The sequence below is a fragment of the Podarcis filfolensis genome (genome assembly GCF_964270895.1).
Source record: "Podarcis filfolensis genome assembly, chromosome: 9".
Classification (NCBI taxonomy): Eukaryota; Metazoa; Chordata; class Lepidosauria; order Squamata; family Lacertidae; genus Podarcis; species Podarcis filfolensis.
Window position 1 is genome coordinate 35,522,057 of NC_139610.1, and position 23,545 is coordinate 35,545,601.

Sequence of the window (23,545 nt, forward strand, 5' to 3'; positions counted from 1 at the left end):
CTTTCCAGTAGCACCTTAAAGACCAACTAAGTTAGTTCTTGGTATGAGCTTTCATGTGCATGCATCTGAAAGTATCTGACGAAGTGTGCATGCACACGAAAGCTCATACCAAGAACTAACTTAGTTGGTCTTTAAGGTGCTACTGGAAAGAAAAAAATGCTTTTTGGAGGTAAAGTCTCTATATGTATTTTTGAGATATTTGGGTTTTTGAGATAAAGTGTAATGACAGCAAAGTTAACCATTAAAAATAAGAATACTATTTAAAAATATGCAGCCAGTTTTTTGGCTGCTACTTGGCACCTGTACATACTCTGATTTCGTATTTCTTTAGAATGGAAATATTTGCCTATACCTACAGGGCAAAGTTACTGGCAATTTATCATATATAAGAAGCCTGACAACTTATTCTTTGTTTTATGAGTAGATACATGATCCTTAAAACTTGCTGGGAATATATTGGTTAGCAATGAAGTTTCTGACTGCGGTGATTCGGAGCACACAATACTAGAGAATAAATTCTTACATGGCATCCACAATGTCCTTGCAAAAGAAAAATGAAAGTGAAATTACAATACTGCAATACAATGCAAGCATAGGCTATAGCAGTGCATTGGATTTATAATGGCAGACTAACAAATGGTAAAGGAAGTTCTGGCTTCCTGTAGGAAGTTATACCCTAATTCTAAAACCTTTACCTGGAAACTAATGAAACTGTCAGTAATTCATACTAATATATAGAATCTTGCATTGGATTCACAACCTCTCTTCCTAATGCAATAGCAGAGTAGCAACTGGAATGAGTAAAACAACACTGCTGCAATTCAGTTTCATATCTTGTACAACTCCCACCAGGTATCCCAGGGCATTGAATTTCCAGCAGTGGGGTGGCCCACAGAAACTGTCAACTGTTGGAGCACATCAGCAGTTTTTTCTTTTTCTTCATTGTTTTGGAACAAAGCAGCTAGTTACCTCAGGCAAAGTTGACATGTGTCAGGGAAAGGTTCAGGGAAGAGATGAGTCAATTGCATGGTGAGGCCCCGGGCCCCGCAGTTCCCCTCAGAAATAAACACGCAGACACGAATATGTTGGGTTAATGGGATAGATTGGGCCACAACTTTATTGGTTACAGGTGTGAGTGGCTTGCCTTAGGCATTTGGGTGAAGCCAGACTATATCCTGACTCCTGCCCGTATGTAGGAAGTCTCTAAAGGGTCAGCCACCGATAGGAGGAGCCCTATGATATACATCAATTAAGAGCACTCCCAGGGTCACCGATGGGGTCGTGGCATGGCCTTAGCCCATGCCAAGGCTTCAGACAGGAACCACACTCCTGGATCCTCTTAATAAGAAGGGGCAGGCGGAGGCAACAACCTCCACTCCCATAAACAAGGCTTACCCAATGCCTAACACTACAAAGTTGTGACGATGGCCCAAGGTAAGTGAAAACCACATGGCTGGTGCCAATTTGCCAAGTGGAAAAAATTCTACCTGGCCCCCACGACCGGGCGGCCGACATTAGTCCATAGCAAGGCCAAAGTCAAGCAATGCATAGAAGAGAGGGTGAGTGGGCTGGGAGATCCAACGAGAAGGCTAATGGAGACTGCACCCCAGCCACACTGCAGTTTAAATGGCAAGCTGCCATGCTCCCTGGCTAACCTGATTGGTCAGCCGGGGGCCGTGACGCGTCTGGGAGCCCTAATGACGTGGGCAGCATCCCTCCACCCACTGGGAGGTCCTCCCGCAATGCTGTGCCCCCGCCCCAGTGAAGGGGAACGGTCCTATCTGCATTCTGAAGCAATTTTATCTTTTCATGGAATCATTTGTACTACTTGGCTTTAACAACTCACCTTGCATAGAATGTTCCCCTATTTGCTGCATGAGTGCAAGCCAGTCTGTGCTCTGTTGCACCACAGTAATACTTGACATTGATTTTATCTGTATTAGGAATTAAAAATAAAAAAGGAATTCTATCAAAGGCTGCAATCCTTGGGATGCAGTGGAGGAGAGTGCTATTGATATGACTCTACCTAAGTGGGTAGGTAGCAATCACCAGTAGCTAATGGAAAACCCCCAAATGGGTTCTTAGGGGCATATTATGGGGCAGGGTGCTGGAGGCTTTGGATGTGGGAACTAAATACTGCAGTTCATTCAACAGGCTCAACCTTTAGGATCCTCAGCAGGTTGAGGTCTGGAGCTGGTGCAGCAAAAACGAACAATACCCAGTGCTGCTAGCCGTGCGAAGCAACAAATCTTGTACCTTCTCCACATTAGTGCATTTCCTTAGTTCAGCTAAGACATTGTCAGCATTTATGCTTCTCACATACCCCAGGCAGAATGGCCATGGAGATTCAGGCCCATCAGCCAAAGTTTTCTTCCATTCTGCAACACAGCATTTGGGGTGACCTCATTCTCTATGCACACAAATTTGCATTCAGTACTGAAATGAGTAACAAACCTTGCGCCTCACTTTCTAACCTGACCAGCAGGATCTGGCAGGGCTTTGAATGTGGCAGTGGCTCTACTACTACAATCTCCCCTAGCCTCCCTTAGGACTGCATGCAGTCAGTACCAATATTCCATATAGTTCTTTTCGTATTAGCTGCTCCCAGCTTCCAAGTGAAGAAGGCAGAAAAAGCCAAAGGATTCATTTACACCTGGGGGTTGCTTTCCTCCAAACGCCTTCTCGTTCTTTCCCCGAAGACTGAAATGCTGCTGGAAAGCTGGGTGCTTCTTCAGCTGACAGATCTAAGAGACCTGCTGAATATATTACATTACTGTAGTAACTCAAGCCTCTTTCAAGACTTGACAGAACAAGTGAAATTTCCTGCAGTTATTTCGTGCTATGCTACATTCTGCCTTATCAAGAAAGTTGACCTTTCTGGCTTCAAAGTGAAACTCTCTCTTCAAAGCAAGAATGTTTGGGAAGAAAAGCCCAAGCAATTAGAAAGACAAAACTCAACACAAATACCAGTATTTACCCTTTATTGAGTGATCACCTTAATTTTTATTAAAGCGGGCTATCACTTTGTTTAGAGGTAGGCAGTGTTGTCAGCATTTATGCTTCTCACACACCCCAAGCAGAAGAACATTTTGGCCATCAAGATTCAGGCCTATTTCAGTCATCAGCAAAAGTCAGTCTCTCTCTCTCTCTCTCTCTCTCTCACACACACACACACACACACAGAGAGAGAGAGAGAGAGAGAGAGAGAGAGAGAGAGAGAGAGAAACTGTATTTAGGAATAATAGGTTTGGCAGATATTAAAACCCATTGACTTAAAAAAACACACCTATTTGAGGATTCTCTCTGTTTGTGCAGATAATAAGTTCATAACATAATAAGAGGTCTGCTGGATCAGGCCAAAACCCACCTAATCCAGCATCCTGTTTTCACAGTGCCCAGTATGCCGGTGGGAAATTCACTGGCAGAAAAATGAGACCAACGACACTTTCCTCCGTTGTGATTCCCAGTAACTGGTACACCTGGCAGATTGTCTCTGGTACTAGAGGCAATAAATGGCTATCATGATTAGGGATGGGTTTGCTGTTCTGTACCTGTTTGTCATCTGTGTACTTTATGTTAACTCAAACTCAGTCTGCTGCAGTTTGCATTTCATTAAGCTTATATGATCTTCTCCTATCTGGTGGTTTGTAACAATTACAACGGTTTTTGACCCTTCTGACAGTGTTGCAAGTGTTGCTTCCAGAATAGGTACTGATATTTACAATACAGTGGTACCTTGGGTTACAGACGCTTCAGGTTACAGACTCTGCTAACCCAGAAATAGTACCTCGGGTTAAGAACATTGCTTCAGGATGAGAACAGAAATGGTGCAGTGGTGGCACAGCGGCAGCGGGAGGCCCCATTAGCTAAAGTGGTACCTCAGATTAAGAACAGTTTCAGGTTAAGAATGGACCTCCAGAACGAATTAAGTTCTTAACCCGAAGTACCACTGTACTGTTGTTGTTATTCATTGCCCATCATCAAGTAGCCATTTGTATGCCCTCAGGGATATTGTTATTTGTTTGTCTTGCAGTGCTATCTTAATTTTGTCATGACCCTTTCTCCTTTCTATGTTTTTAAAGGAATTTTAAAAGGCTTGTGCACAAAGTACTTTGAATAAAGTACTTTGCCTTACTATTTTGCTCTTTTTAAAGTTTACTCAATCATTGATCCCCCCCCCTTTTCTCTTTTTCTTTTACTAGCAGTGCTACACTTTCTTCTGTTGGCTTTAAAGTTACATAGTATGATTGTGAAGTGTGACACAACCCCAAATGGATAAAGCTGGATCTACCATCCAGTGCAGTAATTGTATAAATATTTTTTTTTTTGCTTCTATCTACCATCCTTTCCTTCAGTCTCCCCTCATGCTATGTGCTGAGTAAAGTCAACAACTGGCTCCTTCTTTCTTTTGTCCCTGTTCTCTTCCAAAAGCCCATTTAGGAATATGTTCCCATTTCCTCTGTTTAAGTAACTTTCCTTATTAAGGAGAAAGCTAATGTCCCCACTTGCCCTATACATTTATAGCACTTTAAACAGCCACAGGTTCTCCCAGACTCTTGAGAACTGTAATGAACTACAGTTCCCAGGATTCTTGTGAGGTGGACTGGGGAGCTGCGACTTTTAAGTGGTAGGATACTGTTTTAAATGTATAGTGCAGATGGGGCCTAGATTTATGTGCATGCATGTTGTGCATGTGTTGTGTGGGGAGCTAAATCAGGAAATGGGGATGGGGAAAGGAGCTTTAATGCATTGCCCCTGCTGCATTAGGGATCCCATGCCTGCTGTTGATGATAAGAAGAAAACTCCCAGTGGTGAATGTTAAAAATACCATCCATTCCACCCAAACTAGCCCAAATGTTTCTAAAACGCACCAACAGAATACTTTTCAAACATTCTCCCTCTTGTAATATTTGTGTCCCATCCTCATACAGCTGGTGCTAATTTCCCTCAATGTGCCATCAAGATGCCCACAAATCCCAGAAGATATTGAGGGAGCAGCAGTAAGAAGAAACCTAGTTTAGAAGAGAGGGAAGGAGTCTCGTGGGCTGACTATATAGGTTCTACCCAGTAGACCTGATAACAAATATCAATGCTGGTAAATACTGCAGTTTCATGAGATTGAGCTGTGGAGCTTTATGGGAAAACGAGATCAACAGACACAAGTCAATTCTATTAAAAAGACTCCTCAGAGGCCACTGAAGGATAATACCTTTATCGTGTTTCTTTCCCTACAGCATTGCAAAAATGACTATGAGATTACCATCTCAACAGTGTAATGAGAAGGGGTTAAGTCTGTAGTGTTCCCCATTTGATTACATTCCATTAAAATCTGTGTCATAGGAATGAAAGAAGCTGGGTGAAATCATTGCCCCATTTAAGTCAATTGGCGCTTTGAGATAGAAATCAATGCACTTGAGTTTTAGCCTTGACATCATTCAGTGTTTTGTTTTTAATTTTCTTGCATGAAAATAGATGCACGGCTAAGTTCAGCTTTATTGGATTTGTATTAAATCTGAGTATTTACCAGCTAAATTTTAGCTCCTAAAAAATAATACCACTCAAAGTGACAATGGAGAAAAGGGTATGACACATACTTAACTATTCCCTTGGAGGTTTGGGCTAAAAAATGATAGCCATTTTCAGTCTGGTTGTATATCTGGTCCATTGAGCAAAATGGTCACAGCCCTTCCTTACTGGCAGGCAAAGGCATTGTTGTGTCACAATGATTCTCCACACATTTTCACTCTTTATTTAATTCATTTCATGTATAAGGGTCAATACACACAATACTTTTTTCAGTTATGATAGATGCATAAGTAATAAATAGCCATACCTATGTAATAAACAGAGCCTGCTATCTCGCCTACAATCTTATTCGTGCTCTAGAAGGGAGTATGTCAGTTGGCCTATGTGTCATACCCATTACCATCATAACACCTGTTTTGTCAGAAGCTCGTCCTACACTTGAGTAGGACCCTGGCAGAGACACATGCTGGACTGGCATGTTTTCTCTCTCCTGGTCAATCATTTGGGAGCTTCAAAAGCTTTCTTCAGCCTGAACATCACAGCGACCGATGGCAACCGACACCGGCACACTTAGGGATCCGCAGAGGCTTCGCAGTTGCATAACAGACCTCAGCAACTCAGCATTTTGGCTAATCTACTTTATTTACATATAAACACACATGGAGCACTGCAACATGGCTACCTCTCTCTCTAGCATCAGACAGCAAAGAGAAAGAACAAAGGACAATAGTCCCACTTCACAGAACACAGTAACACAAACATCCTGTCTCCGTCACTTCCCGCTTTGTGGAGTCAAAACATACACCATCATGTAATAGACAACAATCCCATGACTGCAGTCATGGAGCAGGAATTCAATCAGGAATTCAGGAGCCAATCAAGTAGGCTGTACTCCCTGAGATTATACAGCAATAAGGGCATTTTTCAAAGGTCTTCATTGTATCTGGTTCCATCTCTGCTCTATTTTCCACAATGACAACATTTCCCAGAATGCACCTGGACCCAGATCCATGCACCCATGTAGACACAGGAGTGTGAGTTTAAAATGATCAACAATATTTATTATATATAATTAAGGCTCTGTGGAGGGGAAAAACTTGATAAATGCTCCTATAAATCTGAGTGGTATGAAAATTAAACCAACTCAGATTGGGCTACCTTGGCTTAAGTACCCAGAGTAGCTAACTATCTACTCATGGCCCATCATTGCCAACACATCCATTGTTCCTAGGAAATTCTGTCCCGTCCATCTTCTGCTCCATACTGGTATCTATGAGCTGAGCAGTCCTGAAAGTGAGATCCTGTCCCCGCTATATAGTCATGGGTAAATCTGAGGAAGCCCCCTTTGTATTTTAGAATGTGCTACAAGGTGCTCAACAGATTTTCTTCCCCTAACTCCTCACTGGCTCAGCCAGACAACAATTAGATCTATTAGATCTATTAAACAGTGTGACACAGGCAAAACAGCAACAACCTCCCAGCACTGTTGAAGGCCAATCAGGACACTGAAAGGGAAAAATCCCTACATGGTTCCGAAATTGGCAACTGGCAAAACCGAAGCTGAGGGAAAGGGGTAGAGTGTGGTTGCTGCTGAAGGCCAAACTGAGAAGACAGAGGGGAGGAGCAAGAGCCAGAATTAATAAGCCAACCCTGCGCACCTCACCAGGTAGACTCAACACCTGCACATGGCCTATGGGGTCATACTCATCAGTGATGGGCCAGGTGTAAAAGGGCCTCCTCAACAGCTGAGCCTAGGTGGGGGAGTGGATATCAGTTCTCTGAATTTTGATGCCATGTATTGCTTGATCTGGATTGAGGAAAAGTTCTGGTAGAACATAGAGAAGCTGTGCAGTACGTACTTTCAAGGGCACAGTGGAAATCACAAAAATTGATAAAGTTATTTTAGCAGCTTGCTGTAACTAATCACATCAGTTTGACTCTCTTATTTAGAAACATGGTCCTTAAGGAAAAGTAGCATTAATATTCCAGCCTTGTTGTACACAATAAAGCTGTAATAAAAATCAGATATTGTTTTAAGAAGAGCTGAACTCCCTTCCAATGATTTTTTAAGGAAGAAATAATCACCCAGGCAATCAAATTATGCAATACATTTAAGAAACAGTTTGTGTGACTTTGACAAAATATGAAATAATTTTTCAGAGAGCAACAAATAGGAGATGCAGAAACCATACACCTGGGATTTAGGCAGTCTTGGTCCTAACAGGAAAGTTCTTTAATTTACATTTTAAGTGCTCATCAAGGTAACAGGCAATGAAGTCAGAAGAATGAATGTGTAATAATTTTCCTTTCTCTTGGAGCAGCATAGAAGGGGAAACCCTTCAAGGTCAGATAATTTTAAAAATTCTAATGGCTTTATACTTGCACATGAAACTAAAGTATATGCAATTTAGAAAACAGAGTGGGAGGCTGTGACTGTCCTATGTCTTTATGTTCTTCAATATCTATTTTTAGCACACCTGAGACATTTCTATGACTGTATCATTTTGGTTAGAGGGTGACTGGCTTTGCATAATTGTTAACCTCCAAGGCCAGGACCCAAAGAGCCTCTTAATTATTATTGCAATGGAATTCCAGCATACCACTGGAGCTTCAACATTCAATCCCCACCCCTGCAGTTCCTTGAGTTGCATTACAGCATCTCCTAAATACGCCCCCCTTTATCTTAATCCCTCCTCTATAAAAAGAGGGCCACTTTGTAGAATTTTCTCTGAATATTCTCCACCATATATTTTAGTGGCAGCCATTCCCTGCAATGGGAATGCAAAATTATTAAAGATAAAGTAGCCATTGATACCCTTATTTTGTTTAATCCTCTTTTAAAGCCATCCAAGCTGGTGACCATTACTATGGACTTTCTTTAGTCTGTCCTGAATCTTCCAACATACAACTGAAGCTCTTCATGGGCCAATAGCACAATCCTATAAGTATTTAACTGGAATTAGATCCCACCATGTTCAATGGGACTTACAATCAGTGCATTTAAGACTGCAGCATAAGACTTACATACTGCAGAGGCTGCTTCTTACCAACATGTGCCTATTCACCAATAAGACCTGCAAAGGTGGTTTCTTTTTCAATGTGTTTATTGACACAATTGCTTGGGACACGAGTCTGTATACATATCTGCAGATTACTTCTATGTCTTCAGAGAATTGGGCATTTCAGAACACAAAGGATTACAGAAAATTTAGTTCAAATAGGCTAGTGGGTAACATTGTTTTATTGCGTCCCTGATTCTCTTCTGTAGGAGTTTAGGGATTCGGAGGTGAAAGACTGGGCATCCAGCCAACAGATCCAGAACTTACATAGGCAGTGTGACCACCTGAATAATTAACAGAGAAGATTTGGGAGGCTTGTGGAGGAGTAAGGGGGCTTTTGGAGTTCAGTATTCCAAACATTTACAGGTTTGAGTGGTGAAAGAATCACAAAAGAACAGGAAGGCTTTGAAAGGATGGTTTCCTGGTGATCAAAAGAGGAATGTTTGTTTTGTTTCTGCTTAACTAAGAAAGGGGTGAATCTGGGCTTTAGGATGGTTTAAAATAGGGTTCTGCACAGGGGTCCCACCGACCCCATGGCTATATTCCAGGAGCTCCCTATCAGGATGGTCCAGGGACCATGTGTACTGAGTGGAGGTCAAATGTAATTAAATAAATATTTTCCCATTGCTTAATTATGTGCAATAGAGAAATCTTTGTTTACATTTAACAAAGACCTCCGAATCCCACAGAGTCCTGCAGCGTCAGAAGCTGCAGTCTCCAACCAAGGAACCAGACAAAGGCGCAGGACTCTGAACTTGTTGCTGGAGATCAGGAAATCACTGGACATCCCATACTGTAATGCTGGAGCCCAGATCTTCACAGGCACCTTACCCTGAGGAGCCTAGTGCCCCTCATAGGACCACACTGATCCAACATTACAGGGAGAGCACCAAGCAGGAGGCTATGGAACTGAGGCGGTGTGCTTGTTTTCAGGACAGAGGGTTGGCCCTTTAAGAATCTTAAAGTTATCTACTGGTGGGGGGGGGGACGGTGGACTCTGAAGGCTGCATAATTAAAAGCCTCAATTTGCTCTGAACCTCTTCAACAGAGCAAGGTTCTTCTCCTGGAGCTATCTGTGGTCATGCAACTTCTAATGTGCATTGCCTCATGAGTTCCAACTTCAGACTGACCATGACAGTAAATGACTTTCCAGCATTCTAGACTGTATCTTTTCTCTGTCCTTAGATACATACTAACTAGATTCTGCTCAACTTCCAGGTACTCAAAATCAAGTGAATGGGTTATACATGCTTCACTTTTCCTGTGCTAGTGCTTTCTTTGTCTGCAGGTTCCATTTGCTGTTTACTCTGTGGAAAAGGCAGATCAATTCCTATGCTGTACTTGTTGTCTCCAAAGTTGAGTCTCTAGCTCATTTCTTCCATGCAGTGGTTCACACTACAGGATAGTTTGGAATTACAAACTTGACTGACAAACCCAAGTGTGGTTCAGTGGATGAAACATAGTGCTTTCACTAGCGTTGTACCATGTAGGGTTAGGGATTTACACTTGGCATTTCTCCACACTCATGGTAAACAGAAATCTTTACCTTTGGAAGCAGTATGATATTGTTGCTTGAGTGCAGGATTTGGAATGTGAAAATCTGTTGGTTTATTTCTCCAGGTGGTCATGAAGCTCAATGAGTGACCATAAGCAAATCATAATCTTAGCCTATCCCGTTTTATATCTCAGTTTAACCTACTGGGGAGGATAAAATGGAATGGCTCCATATGCTTTTTTAAAACTTATTCATACCTATACCCACCTTTCTCCTAAAAAAAATAGATTCAAAGCTGATAACAGTATAAATAAGCATGCCAGTCTAAACTCCATTTATTTATCTATATTTGAAAATCTATGCTCTACCTTTCTACTAAATAGTCTTCAAGGTGTCTCCAAGGAACTCTAGGATATAAATGGGATATATATTCTTGTTTTTTTTCTTACAGGATACCATAAATTGGACCATAAAACTAGAATGCATATATTTAACTATACGATGGAATGAAATTAACTATACCATAAACTGGAATATGTATTCAAAAACGCATTTTAAAATACAGAAAGGTTTGTAGCTAAGAGAAAGACATTTCTCAAAAGAAAGACTTTGTGTCCTCTGTGTTGGATACAGGAGATTTTAATTTGATGCCTGGTACTTTCATGGATCTATGGATTCTTCTAAGCATTATTGAAAGTTGCTGTTCTTCACTACTTTTTCCTGTTGAATGCATTTGATAATGCTTTCCTTTTTTGTGGGAATGTGGCAAAGATACTTTATCTAAGATGGATGGAAGAATGAGCTGAGCCTAAATAGAATTTTCTAGAAATCTTATGCAAATTGCTTTCTTGGCTGTATATCTATTTCTGTGTCATCCTTAAGTAGCAAGAAACAAGGCAGTTATTGATTATTGCGGCTCCGACTGTCTAAATCCACATTTCACGGCATCGGCCTTAATTGTGAAATATGTCAAATATGATTTAGAAACAGGCCAAATTCACAGAAGTTGGCATTCTGCCAAACATGGGATATCCATGCTTCCAATCATCAGTAAATCAAAACTACAAGAGACTATAATGAATTTACTTGAATAGATGTCTTCTGCTTTCCTAAGACATTATTATGCCACAAGCTTCCCCGTTCTAGGAACCCTAGTCAGTTGGGTGTATTTCTGCACTTTTGTTTTTTAAAATGCCAAAATGTCATCATTGAGAAGACATTGGTCTAACCTTGGAGATGAAAATGTGACATCTGTTTGTCAATATTCTTATATATTTATTTATACCCTGCCTTTTCCTGTTATGGGACTCAAGGCGGTTTACAGATAAAACCAAGAATTGCTGAAAACATAGAAAAAATCTATCATTAAAAACAATTACAATTAATACTGCTAGACGCTTAGGTGCAAGCTACTCTGTGGGTAGTTGCTCCTTTTACTAGCTTTTGCTGGTAAGACAGCCAAAATCATTATTAGATTGGGATAGCTTGACTTCTGTTGTCCATGCACTGGTAGCCTCTAGTAGTGGATTATTGCAACCTGGCACTGCCTCTGAGGTGGTCCTGAAGGTAGTGCAAAATGTATTAGTTTGATTGCTCAGAGGGCCAGGCTATTACTATCCTGTTACACTGCCCACAGGCTAAGTTCAAGGTGCTGGTTTTAGTGCATGAAACCCTATGAAGTTTGGGATTAGGATTCCTGAAAGATCACCCCAGCATTTATATATCCAAATGATCACTGCACTATGCAGGGCCTCCTGCAAATACCATCTCACCAATAGCTCCATTCCACACAACATATGAATCTGGTCTTTAAGTGTTGTGGTGCCTACCTATTGGAATTCCCTCCTGCTAAATATTAGACAGGGTTGACTCTTTTCAGACCATAAGGTGGACCTTCTTCTTCCAACAAACTCTTTAAGAAGAGATCTTTCCCAGTCTGCATCTGTATTGGAGATGTTTTTAGATGTTTTACTATTTGTATGTTTGCCATTCTTGGTTCCTTTGGAAAACAGGATTGGATATCAATGTAATAAATAAATAAAATCTAATTATGAATTGAGAGCAGTGCCTAATTACGGTTTCCTTTGAGAGAGAAAGAGAGAGTTAGTTATACTCTAAATGGTATATCAATGACATTCCAATAAATTGGAAACAATCTCAGGTCCACTTGTTTTGTTTTACTTGCATGGTTCCCTGTGTTTTGTTGTCAACAAGCTTCCACTTATCTATATGAACAGTTGTTTGTATGAAGAGTTGTGAAAGCTCATTACAACACATTTTAAGTAAAAGATGGTACCACAAAACCTTTTGGCCAGATACTTGGGCTAAAACGGTTTGCTTGTTTGCTTTTGGGAATTTTTTTAAAGCATTGTAGAAAAAAATAGCTTTATGTGAATTTTAGTTTCAAAAGGAAACTTCTTTGCCTTGCTTTTTTCAATTATTCCTCAACATGAAGCACACTAGCTAAATATAATTAGCTGCAATGAAATTTTATTTTTGACATTCAAGAAAACAAGCTATCTAGTGGCTTGTAAAATCCATTTTACACCTTGATCCTCAAGTTATGCATAGTGTGGCTTGCACCACAGAGCTGAATTAGCATCCTGTGTGCCAGGCAAATCTGTTCTGCTGTGCTTTCCTGTTCATTTCTGTTGAGTATCTGTATATGCAAAGCCATCAAACAATAATGATATCATTTGTCTTGAGAACAACCTAGTGTCATTAAGATTCCCATTTTACAGATGGAGAGCTGGGGCAGAGAGAGGGTGAATAGGAACTGTTCTTTCTGCTGCATGTGAAAGTCAGTTTTCATGTATTATTCAATTGCTTACAATGAAAAGCTCCGTGGTTTGTTGCTTGGGTACACAAGGCTGGTCACTTGTACCTTAACCCTCCCCCACCCCCCATATTTGCATAAAATTTGCACATGGTAATTTATATCTACAGATGCAAATTTAGAAATAGTTTGACTAGCACTGTAACAACTTTTCAAAATATTTTATTTTTAACATGAAAAATAAGGTTTCAAGCAGTTCTCCCCAGGAGTTTGCTACATTAGTGGCCTGTCACATTTTCCCCAGCTGTCTCCAGCTCCTCTAGCCTGCTATGAAAAAAAAATGTTTAGGGGTTCTTTGCCACAAGATCCCAGCCATCCAGGGATCATTGAGTGAGCATGATGACCTGAATATGCTGCAAAGCAAATAGTAAAATTATGCAAATGAAAACCACTCTGAATGATGAAGGTAGCAGATACTTTCCCATTGCTAAGAGAATTAAGTTGTCTTCTTCTTTGGCGATCACTCGAGCCGAGTAAGATTGTCTTCCATAAACATGGTTTTAACAGTGAGTCCATAAATGACTGTGGAGGTTAGTTATGGGTTTACATGTCCTTCCACAGGTTTCTGGGCGGGAGTTGATCATGGTGAGAGTTTGCCAAGCGTGCTTTCCTCTTAGCACATTTCTCCCTTTTGTCCTGAGTCTGAGCGTCTTCAAAGCCCATGACACCTTTGGTAAAGGCTGTTCTCCAATTGGAGTGCTTGCAGGCCAGTATTTCCCAGTTGTCAGTGTTTATGCTACAATTTTAAAGATCTGCCTTGAGAGAGTCTTTAAATCTCTTTTGTTGACCACCAGCATTACACTTTTCATTTTTAGGTTTGAAGAACTAAATAAGATCTCCCTGGCTTGCCACACTGAGTTTTATTCCAATCCTGCTCAAAAGGGGTGCAAAATAAAATAAAAAATAAAAAATTGTGGTGTGTGTGTGTGTTTTGGAGGTGCAATGTGCCCTGTTTTGGCTCAGAACCCATGACTTTTGCCTCTTAAGAACATGTCTTTTGCCAGGACGTATACTGGCAGCTTGCAGTGCTCTATCAATGTACTCTCTTGCCACAGTCTCATAGCAGCCGCTTGCTTGGAAGGGTTCCATATCTCCTGTCCTTCGTAGAGCATACACCAATGTGCCCCTTTTTTATTGGTTTTCCTCATTAGTAATGTAGACAGACATTCAAAAAGGAATGTGTTTATAAGCAAAAAAAAGGTTAGATGCTCTTATCTATTTTCTCTGTCCTTCAGTGTTTTAAAAAGAGCATTTCCTTTGCAGTGGATTCCTCTTATGTTTCTCGCCTTTCAAGATTTTATTGGTTTATTTTTCGCTGCTCATGTCAGGATATGGATGCAGAATGTTGATTAGAAAATATTGAGTACAGCCCAAACAGCTGTATTAGCTCCCAATTCCACCCACCCATATATCTGTATTAGCCTGTGCTGGTTTTCTACTGTTTGTTGAAATCTGTAAATTAAATTCAAACGTTTTTTAATATTTATGGAACTTTAACAAATCCACTATATCTCTGATTCATAACACTTTCCTTTTCATTTTGTTTGTTTAGGCAGAGGGTCTCGAAAAGATGTTTAGGTGGTGGACAATTGTTTCTTTCCTTGGAGGCATCTTATTGGGTGTGGAAGGATGGCCAGCAAAAGAAGGATATGACTTCAAAAGCTACCAGCCTCTTGTACGATTACGCCACAAGGTAATCTACCAACACTGTTTGCTTTTTCATTTAAAATTTTATCCCGAGGGCTGCATATTATTCACATGAATTCTTGTAGAATTGTACAGTTGGAAAGGACCCAAAAAGTCTAGTCCAAGCCATTGCAATGCAGGAATCACAGTTACAGAATCCCTGATAGACACTATAAGGTTTACTTTCATCAGCATACTCTTTGGAGAAAAAAACAAAAAAAAAAAAACATTCATTGTATTTTGAAAGATTGCTAAGATCAGCAGAGGGGCTCTTGGTTCCACCACCGTCAGAGGTTCAGTGGTGATGGTCCAAGAAAGGGCATTCTTTGAGGCAACTCCTGCCCCCAGGTGTGGGATTTGCTCCCCATGGGCATGTATCAGGTATCCTTGTTGTACAGCTTTTGTCATATGCTGAGTATGGAGCTTTTTACTCTGGACATTGACAGCTGAGAGATGACCTACCTTTATTCTCTGAGTTAAATTGTTTATCAAGTATTAGTCTTATCTGATTTTAAAATGTATAATTTAAAAGGTTTTGCTGTAACCTACCCTTATGGTGAGGACATGGGTGGCGCTGTGGGTTAAACCACAGAGCCTAGGACTTGCTGATCAGAAGGTCGGTGGTTCGAATCCCCACAATGGGGTGAGCTCCCGTGGCTCAGTCCCTGCTCCTGCCAACCTAGCAGTTTGAAAGCACGTCAAAGTGCAAGTAGATAAATAGGTACCACTCCAGCGGGAAGGTAAACGGTGTTTCCGTGCACTGCTCTGGTTTGCCAGAAGCAGCTTAGTCATGCTGGCCACATGACCTGGAAGCTGTACGCCGGCTCCCTCGGCCAATAAAGCGAGTTGAGTGCCACAATCCCAGTGTCGGCCACAACTGCACCTAATGGTCAGGGGTCCCTTTACCTTTACCTTTACCCTTATGGTGAAAGACAGCATAATATAATATAATATAATATAATATAATATAATATAATATAATAATAATATAATATAATATTTATATTTTGACCAGTTGGTTGATTATATAGCTTACAAAATACTATCCTACGCATTTGTTAAGTTATTCCCACTGTGGCCCTATTCCAAATGCCTGCCTTATCTGAAGTGTGCAATGTAATCACAGGGAAAAACCCAGGACTTACTGACATTAGATTAGCTTCCTCAAAGAGGTTTGTTTGGGACCTACTTTACAGTTTTTTGGAAGTGCAGGTTAAGGTTCTTTTCATTTAGCCTGCTTTTAAAGATATCATCTGCCTTCTTTATTATGGTTGCTAATGTTAGTGTTTATTGTACAGGGTTGGGGTTTAATTAATTTGTTATCTATACTCTTGTATACCTCCCTGGAATCTCTTTTGATGTAATGCAGTGTAGGAATGTTTTTAAATACACAAATCTTAAACACCACAGACACTGAGGTTTGGTGCTCAGAAGACCCAAGACTGGAGGGTGTTATGTCTCAGATCATGTACATATTATATACAGCCCAACTGAATGGTACAAATACAGGAATTAAGTATGCAAGACTTGGGTGCGGGGGCCGTTTCTTTAAATAGTAAATTGTCCAGGTGGAGTTGTAAGGATACATCACCTTTCTAACTGAAGAGTTTTTTCTTTTGTATTGCGAGCAGTAAATAAATAGCAAGCACCGAGGCTGTAGTTCATTGCAGTTGAAAAATTGAGTGCAGAATATCATTCCCTCCCCCACTTCACTTGTTGCTGAAGTGATGGTTGCTTTGCCCCATCCTTTATGGGTGAAGGCACATGGCTGGAGTATCCAAATTCAACAGGCTGTATCCTGAATCCATCTTACGTCTCTGGTTTGCCAGCAAAATACTGATGAGAAGGCTGTAGTTATGTAGGATCTTCAAGCTCTGCACAGAGGAAGTACCGGAAAACATGACTTAGAAGGGAATGTATCTTTACTGCCAGCTAACAGAACTGGATGTTTGTTGTTTCTAAAAGTTGCTACATTTTGACAAACCTGTGAAATCCAATTATAATTTTACTGATAAAAACTAGTATTAATGTACAGGAAATAAAGATAAGGGAAAGCTCCAAAATGTGGGTATTTCAAAATCAATTCCTGTATGGCTTCACGTACAGAGTATTCCTATAATAGTTTTGTGCAATGTTTGATATGCACTGTGATAATCTTTGCAATTTAATCTGCAACCATCAGTAATTGCATATTTTCATGTGTTTCAAGAGATAAATAATTTTTTTGCAGTGTTTATCATGTATAAGAAGAAAAGATCCTGTACATAGACCAAGCACTGAGACTTATAACTGTTTTGTTTGCTTCCTGATGCAAAGAAAGGGCGCAATTATGGGCTGGCTGCTTGTAATTCAATGGGCCATATGATTGGAAGAGAATCAAAGTAACACATTGTTTTTTAATTGGTATCCCCAGATTCTGATTTGACAGCAGCCAGGCTGATCCATAAAACTACACTCCACTCTCTCTATGTGTGGTTTTGTTTTGTTTTTAAATTAAACTTATGTTATTTAAAAATGAAACTTCCAGTACTTCACCATTATGTTCATCTAGAGTTTGAATATCAGAGTTTCTTCTCTTGTATGATTCCACACATTCCTCATGTTTTTCAGTGTGTGTGTGTGCTAGGTGTCTACCATGTAGATGTGCTTTGTGTGCTATGTGTGGTATAAGAAATAAGAGATTTGAGATTGGCACACATGAGCAATCTGCATAACCATTCTTGTGGTCAGAATGATGGTCAGTTCCACAGCAGACAAGCTGATTGACAGAGGCTGCAATCCAGAAAGTCCCTTTGAACTCAATGGAGATTACTTCTGAGTAGACATGGATAGGCTTACCCTATAAGGCTTCAGTCCCATGAATACGTATATGGAAATAAGCACCATTTAACAAGGTTTACAGCTTAGGATCTGGCTGCAAAAAATCTAAAATTTCTATAACAGAGATTTATAAGATCAATAGAAAGTGTAGAATGGTGTCACTAGCTAACTTCATCATGAATCTACAGTGATTTTGTGGTTTACAGAGATACATTGACAAATTTGTGTGCCCCCTGCTCTTTCTGTTTAAGTTTTTTGTTATTTTTTTAAACATACATCTCATTGCTGATACTTCCTTTTTATACCAATTGGCAACACGCAATATTATAAGTGAGGAAAGACTGCATTGCACAATAACGTATCGTACTGCACCAAGCAGTGCTATTTTTCTAGGAAAAAAGAGGTGCTAGAACTCACCCTTGTTATCTTAGAATGGCAATGGCACCTACCTGAGAGGTGCCGGAACTGAGTTCTGGCGAGTTCTGGCTGAAAAAAGCCCTGACACAGAGGACGAACAAAAGGTAGTTTGGGATCTAGTGGAAAATCTAGGCTGATATGTAGTAGATCAGAAATGGTTTCTGAATTTCAACTGCTTAACAAGTAGTTTCCTCACCTAAATTAGGTTATTGAAATAAAGAAAGCTACCCAATAGTGGACTTCTATGCAAACAGACTTTGAGCTCTCATCTGTTCTGGTACTGAAACAATTCCTAGGCTCAGAATGTGGTCAAAGGCACCCTGTTCTTCACTTCAAATTGTATTTTAAGTAAATAGATACAACTTTAGCTTCCCCACCTGCCCAGTGAATTGCCAGAGGCAGCCCCCCACCACCACTGATACTGAACTGTATTACTTATTAGGTTATATGAATGATGTTGCTCTCTGTGTGAAGAAAGAGAACTAAACTTTGTTAGAGTACTCTAGATTTTATTCAGCTTCAAATATGTGCATGTCTTTTAAAAACCTTTTGAAAAAAATCAATAAACATCTTTTCTCTGTGCTAGAGAAACAAACAACCTTTTATGGGTAGGCTTCTTTTCTTTTAACATCAGAATGAATGTCTCAGGAGGTAAGTCTCCCATTTTTCAAGCTAGATGGTTTTGCCTCGATTCCCACCAGAATGAAACTAGATTATTTTTAGAAGTTTGTTTTTATTTGCAGATAAGTGTTTCAAGAGGCAAAAACGGGCCCCATGAGGGGCTCTCAGGCACATGGTTAATAGTTGCTCAAACTCAACTATCACAGGAAAAGATAACTTCAGATAACTTTGAAATGGAATAAATTAATTTCATACTTTCGTACTTCATTTCATGTGCTCTTTCCTTCTTCAGTAGATTGTAGATGCAAGTGAAACACAGCAAAATCCTATGCATGCTAATCAGAACCAACCCCCATTTAATTCAATGGGATTTACTCCCAGGTATATTGGATTGCATTCAGAGGTTCAATGCAGTTACACTTCCTTATCTCTTAAACCAGGTGAAGAAATGTGGAGTGCTTCCCCCACTTCATCTCTTCCCTTCTCAGCCCTAGCTATAGTCCTATGTAGATATTCATCTTCACAATTCCAGGTATCTCAGGAAGGAGAGGTGAGGTCCCATCACTGCCATTAGCCCAATAGCCCTCATGCATTAGAGCTGATCATCTGTTGTGAGGAGCCTCCCAGCACAATTTAGAAATCTAAACAACTGGGGCTTTAGATGGGCAGAAAAGCTTCCCTGCTGCAGAAATTCACCATCCCCAATACTTGAAGGATTGCAGGGCCAGGAATGGTGGAGGCAGCAGAGGAACTTTTCTCAGCCAAAATGTCTTCACCTGGTGGTTGAAGACCCTACATAGATGGGTGATGTGAATCTTGATGGAAGACCACAAATGGAAATATGATTTCCATAATCTGAGTGCTGTCATAGAAATGGCTTCTTTGGGGATTGCATTACATGTTTGTTGTTGTTTTTTACTCTACAGTTGCCGGGAATCTTAAGAAATTATTGAACAGGATGTGTTCATTTTTTAGTCGCCCTAGTTTAAAAGTATGAAAGTAACAAACTCTCTACAATAGCTTGTATAATTCATTTAATTGTCTGAGTACCTTCCTTTTTGCCTTTGTTCTCCTAATCAGTCAGTGTTACTGCTTCCACAGAATCTATTTAATTTTTATGTAGGCAGTATTACAAACCCTGATGGCACATCAGTTAAAATGATTTCTACAGAACATAGAAACTTCATCCTCTTGTTCATTACAGCAGTATAAAGCTTAATTGACTTATTGTCCAGATCTTTCAGAATGTAAAATAGTATGTCACAGAACTTTCTGAAAACTTTCTGCATTGAGTCTTCAAACTTCCTTTTAAACTTTGGCACACCTTTTCATTTCTTTATGGAAGATGAAAGTAAAGGGAGAAAATTATTCCTGGAATATTGCTTACCTGGCAGTTGTCCATCAACGTTCGCAGAATGGTCACTTTCAAGCATCATACTTTGTATGTTTAGCATTATACATAGGTAGGTAGCCATGTTGGTCTGCCGTAGTCGAAACAAAATAAAAAAATTCCTTCCAGTCGCACCTTAGAGACCAGCTAAGTTTGTTATTGGTATGAGCTTTTGTGTGCATGCACACTTCTTCAGATAAACATGTATCTGAAGAAGTGTGCATGCACATGAAAGCTCATACCAATAACAAACTTAGCTGGTCTCTAAGGTGTGACTGGAAGGAATTTTTTTATTTCGCATTATACAGTCTCAATAAAAGACTGAAAAGAAGGATTCATTTCAGCTTTTCTGAACAGTGCATGTTGGAGTTGGGCTATTGTCCATCCTTCTGCCTGTCCCTTAGATAATTCCCCCCCCCATGTTTATTTTCCTATTGTAAATTACTTTATTCTTTATCTCTAGAAAATAGAACCTCCACTGCACTCTTTCCAGTTGCTGTAACATTCCCTGGCAAAGATCCCTCTTCAATTCCATTTCTCTCTCTCTCTCTCTCTCTCTCTCTCTCTCTCTCTCTCTCTCTCTTTCTTTCTTTTTTGGAAATGAACACATAAGAATCTTTAGTTCTTCACAGAAATCATTCAGTGGCTTTTGTAACTTGCTTTGATCTCCCAGTGTCAGTTCAATACTTCTTTGGGAGTGTATAATATCCCTCAGTATATACCAGATCCCTGAGCCTCCAGTATTAACGGATGCAGAAATGTACATTAAACCCTGGATCACTTGGATCCCCACAACAAATAAGCATTTTCATGGTATGGTTTTCAAAAAACAGAAAACAACACCCCCCCCCCAAAACCAATCCAGTTGTAAAGTTTCATTGTTTGCTTTGTTTGGTTGCTGTTAATGTTCTGTTGTAAGTTTAGCTATTTTTATTCCCTGCTCCATAAACTCTCCCAGCCAGAACCAGCAGCTGGTCACTTCAATTCATGTGGGTTTTTAGTAGAAAAAGTAAACCCTGCTGACTAGCTTGTTCAGAATAGCATCCCTGACATCTTGCTGGGAAATCAAATTTAACACCAAGTGCCTTTCAATAAGAAATGGGTATTGTTCTTGTAGGAGCTTGTAAAAATAATATTTTAAAAGAAACTCTTTCCTTTGACTGAGCAAACCATTCCATTTACTGTGTCTTTTTCTACTTGAACAATATTTCAGTGTGTAGGTGCAACAATAGAGCACTTTTCAGGAAACAATCCAGAAATGAGGTTCTTGTCTTAATCAGTCTCTTTCCCCACTTACTTCTTGATAGCTAGCTTTTATGAAACGAAGGAAACAGCTTTATCTTGGGCAACAACTCCTAAATAGAACCCTATCTTTATCTCACTCTTGTATATTGCAATTTGTTACAGGTTGTCAAAGTGGTCCGATTCAAAACTAAACAACTCTGGGTGCAATCCTAACTTCCTAATGTTGATGTCTGGGTGGGGGCGGGGCCCTGCAGTATAGGACCCAAGCTCCACCATGCAGTAACAAGCTACTGCCAATGTTTTGATGGCAGGCATAGTCTGCAGACAGCCATGAAACAGGTTGTTTGGGGGCAAAGAGCTGGAGGCTTTGGATCATACATTTTACGACCTTTCTTCATAGTAAACTGTTAGAACAATGTTGGACAGCATGTTGATATACGTTAACCCTTTTACGTGATCCAAAACCCTGCAGATTCCCAGGAGGCCCAATGCTTTGACATTTCAGGTGCACCAGACTGGAGCTGTTGCGGGGCGGGAGGGGAATCAAAGGGGGGAGGGGAACTGTTGTCTAGGCCAGCAAGAACCAACAGAATAAGAATTATAGAGTTGGAAAGCACCACAAGGGTCATCTAGTCCAAACCCCTGCAATGCAGGACTCTTTTGCCCAACATGGGGCTTAAACTCACAACTAAGAGTCTAATGCTCTACCAACTGAGCTATCCTTGAGTGTGGTGATGGTTCCACCACTATGATTCTCCTTGGTTATTTTCCTCATCAAGTTCCTTAGCTATATGCATGCCACTGGCTGAGACTGTTTTCAGCTTGTTCACGTTTTATAATAAGTAGGAAACTTCCTGCAAACCAAGTTTGACCATATTTTTGAGGTTAGAAGCGTGCATCTCAATCCAACTTCAATCACTTCTGCCTTTACCTTCAAAAAAACATTTGTTGGGGAGAAGAGGCATCAAAGAGGATCATAAAGCACCCTTTCATAAAGAAAACAAAACCAAGAACGTATGCTGTTTAAAGGCAGTATAGTGCATAGTCATTTTATTTTGTCATTTGCACAAAATGAAATTGTTGTGGAGTACAATGGGTTATAATGAACATCAGTGGTCTGTTTTCATAAACAACTGCAACCCAGCCCTTTGAGTGTAGCATTGTAGGCCACCATCTGAGAACGTTCATGGTTTACACATATCTTAGCTGGAAACTTATGTATGAACCAAGTTTGGCCATATTTTTGAAGTCAGAATTGTGTATATCAAACAAACTTCAAACACTTTGACTTTCTGTTTCAAACATAGTTGAGCTTTTTGGGGGGGAGGGAAGGTGGGGGGAAGGACTGCTGAAGGCACCAAGGAACATAAGGAACATAATAAAACCTACTTTCAAAAAGGAAAGAAAAATGAGAATTTGTGAAGGCTTTTTTGCTTTGAAAAACAGAATATAAATTCCGAAATAGATATAAATTACATACCAGTGAACATTTCACTGCAGAGTTTACACAGATATAGACCCACAAGGTCTTCTGGGACAAGGTCAGCAGCAAAGTAGTACACAACACCCTCAAATCAGTAGAGCAGGAGTCTCTTAATCTTAGGATCATGGGTTCAAGCCCCACATTGGGCAAAAGACTCCTGCATTGCAGGGGTTGGACTAGATGACCCTTGTGGCCCCTTCAAATTCATTCTTTGATTCTAAGTTTCAGCCACTTACCATTTACAGCTTGCTACACAAAAAACACATGGAACAAGATAACCCAAGAAAATGAAAGAATTGTGGGGTCTGCTTTTCAGGTGGCCTGTTGGCTCGGAGTGTCTTTTACCAACTTTGTTGGTAAGATAGCTAAGACCCTTCCTGGGCTGAGATAGCTTGAGCACAGTTGTCCATACATCAATAACCTCATGGCTGGATTGCTACAATGCTCTGTGGGGGGGGCTGGGGGCTGCACTTGGGGTTGGTCTGGAAGCTGAAGTGGATTCAGAATGCTGTGGATAGTTCGCTTGTGGAGGCCAACTACCACCGAACTATGACACATTGCTTTCAGAATTTTCACTGGCTGCTGATACTATGCCAAGTTCAATTTGTTGATGCTATATAAGGTCCTGAGCTGTACAAGGCCTTATCCCTTATTTACCTAGAAGGCCACTGTGGGAGAACCCAAAGAACTCAGAAGCATGTTCCACAGTAACTCAGAGCAGGGCTTTCAATGTGGCTGCCCCTGTTCTGTAGTATAGCATTCCTATTAAGACATGACAGGCTCTTACTATCTGTACTTCCAATGTCCCATTGAAGACATTTTTTTGTGCTTTTTTAGGTGGATGAATTGGTCTTTGCCATGGGTGTTTATTTTGTATTGATTCTATATCTATATAATCTATATCATCTTTATATCTCTGCCCTTTTTGTGAATTGTGCTATCTTTATTGCGCATCACCTTAACATGC

At 40.3% G+C, this 23,545-nt stretch overlaps 1 protein-coding gene across 2 annotated transcripts in view; it reads left to right on the top strand.

Moving 5' to 3' along the window:
* Positions 1-23,545, top strand: part of FSTL5 (follistatin like 5) — a 327,643-nt gene that overhangs the window by 22,255 nt on the left and 281,843 nt on the right. For both annotated transcript variants that reach the window (XM_083631144.1, XM_083631145.1), the window contains exon 2: positions 14,469-14,609. In XM_083631144.1, the coding sequence (XP_083487270.1) occupies positions 14,487-14,609 (123 nt within the window). In that variant the 5' untranslated portion in view covers positions 14,469-14,486. The remainder of the gene's footprint in view (positions 1-14,468; positions 14,610-23,545) is intronic.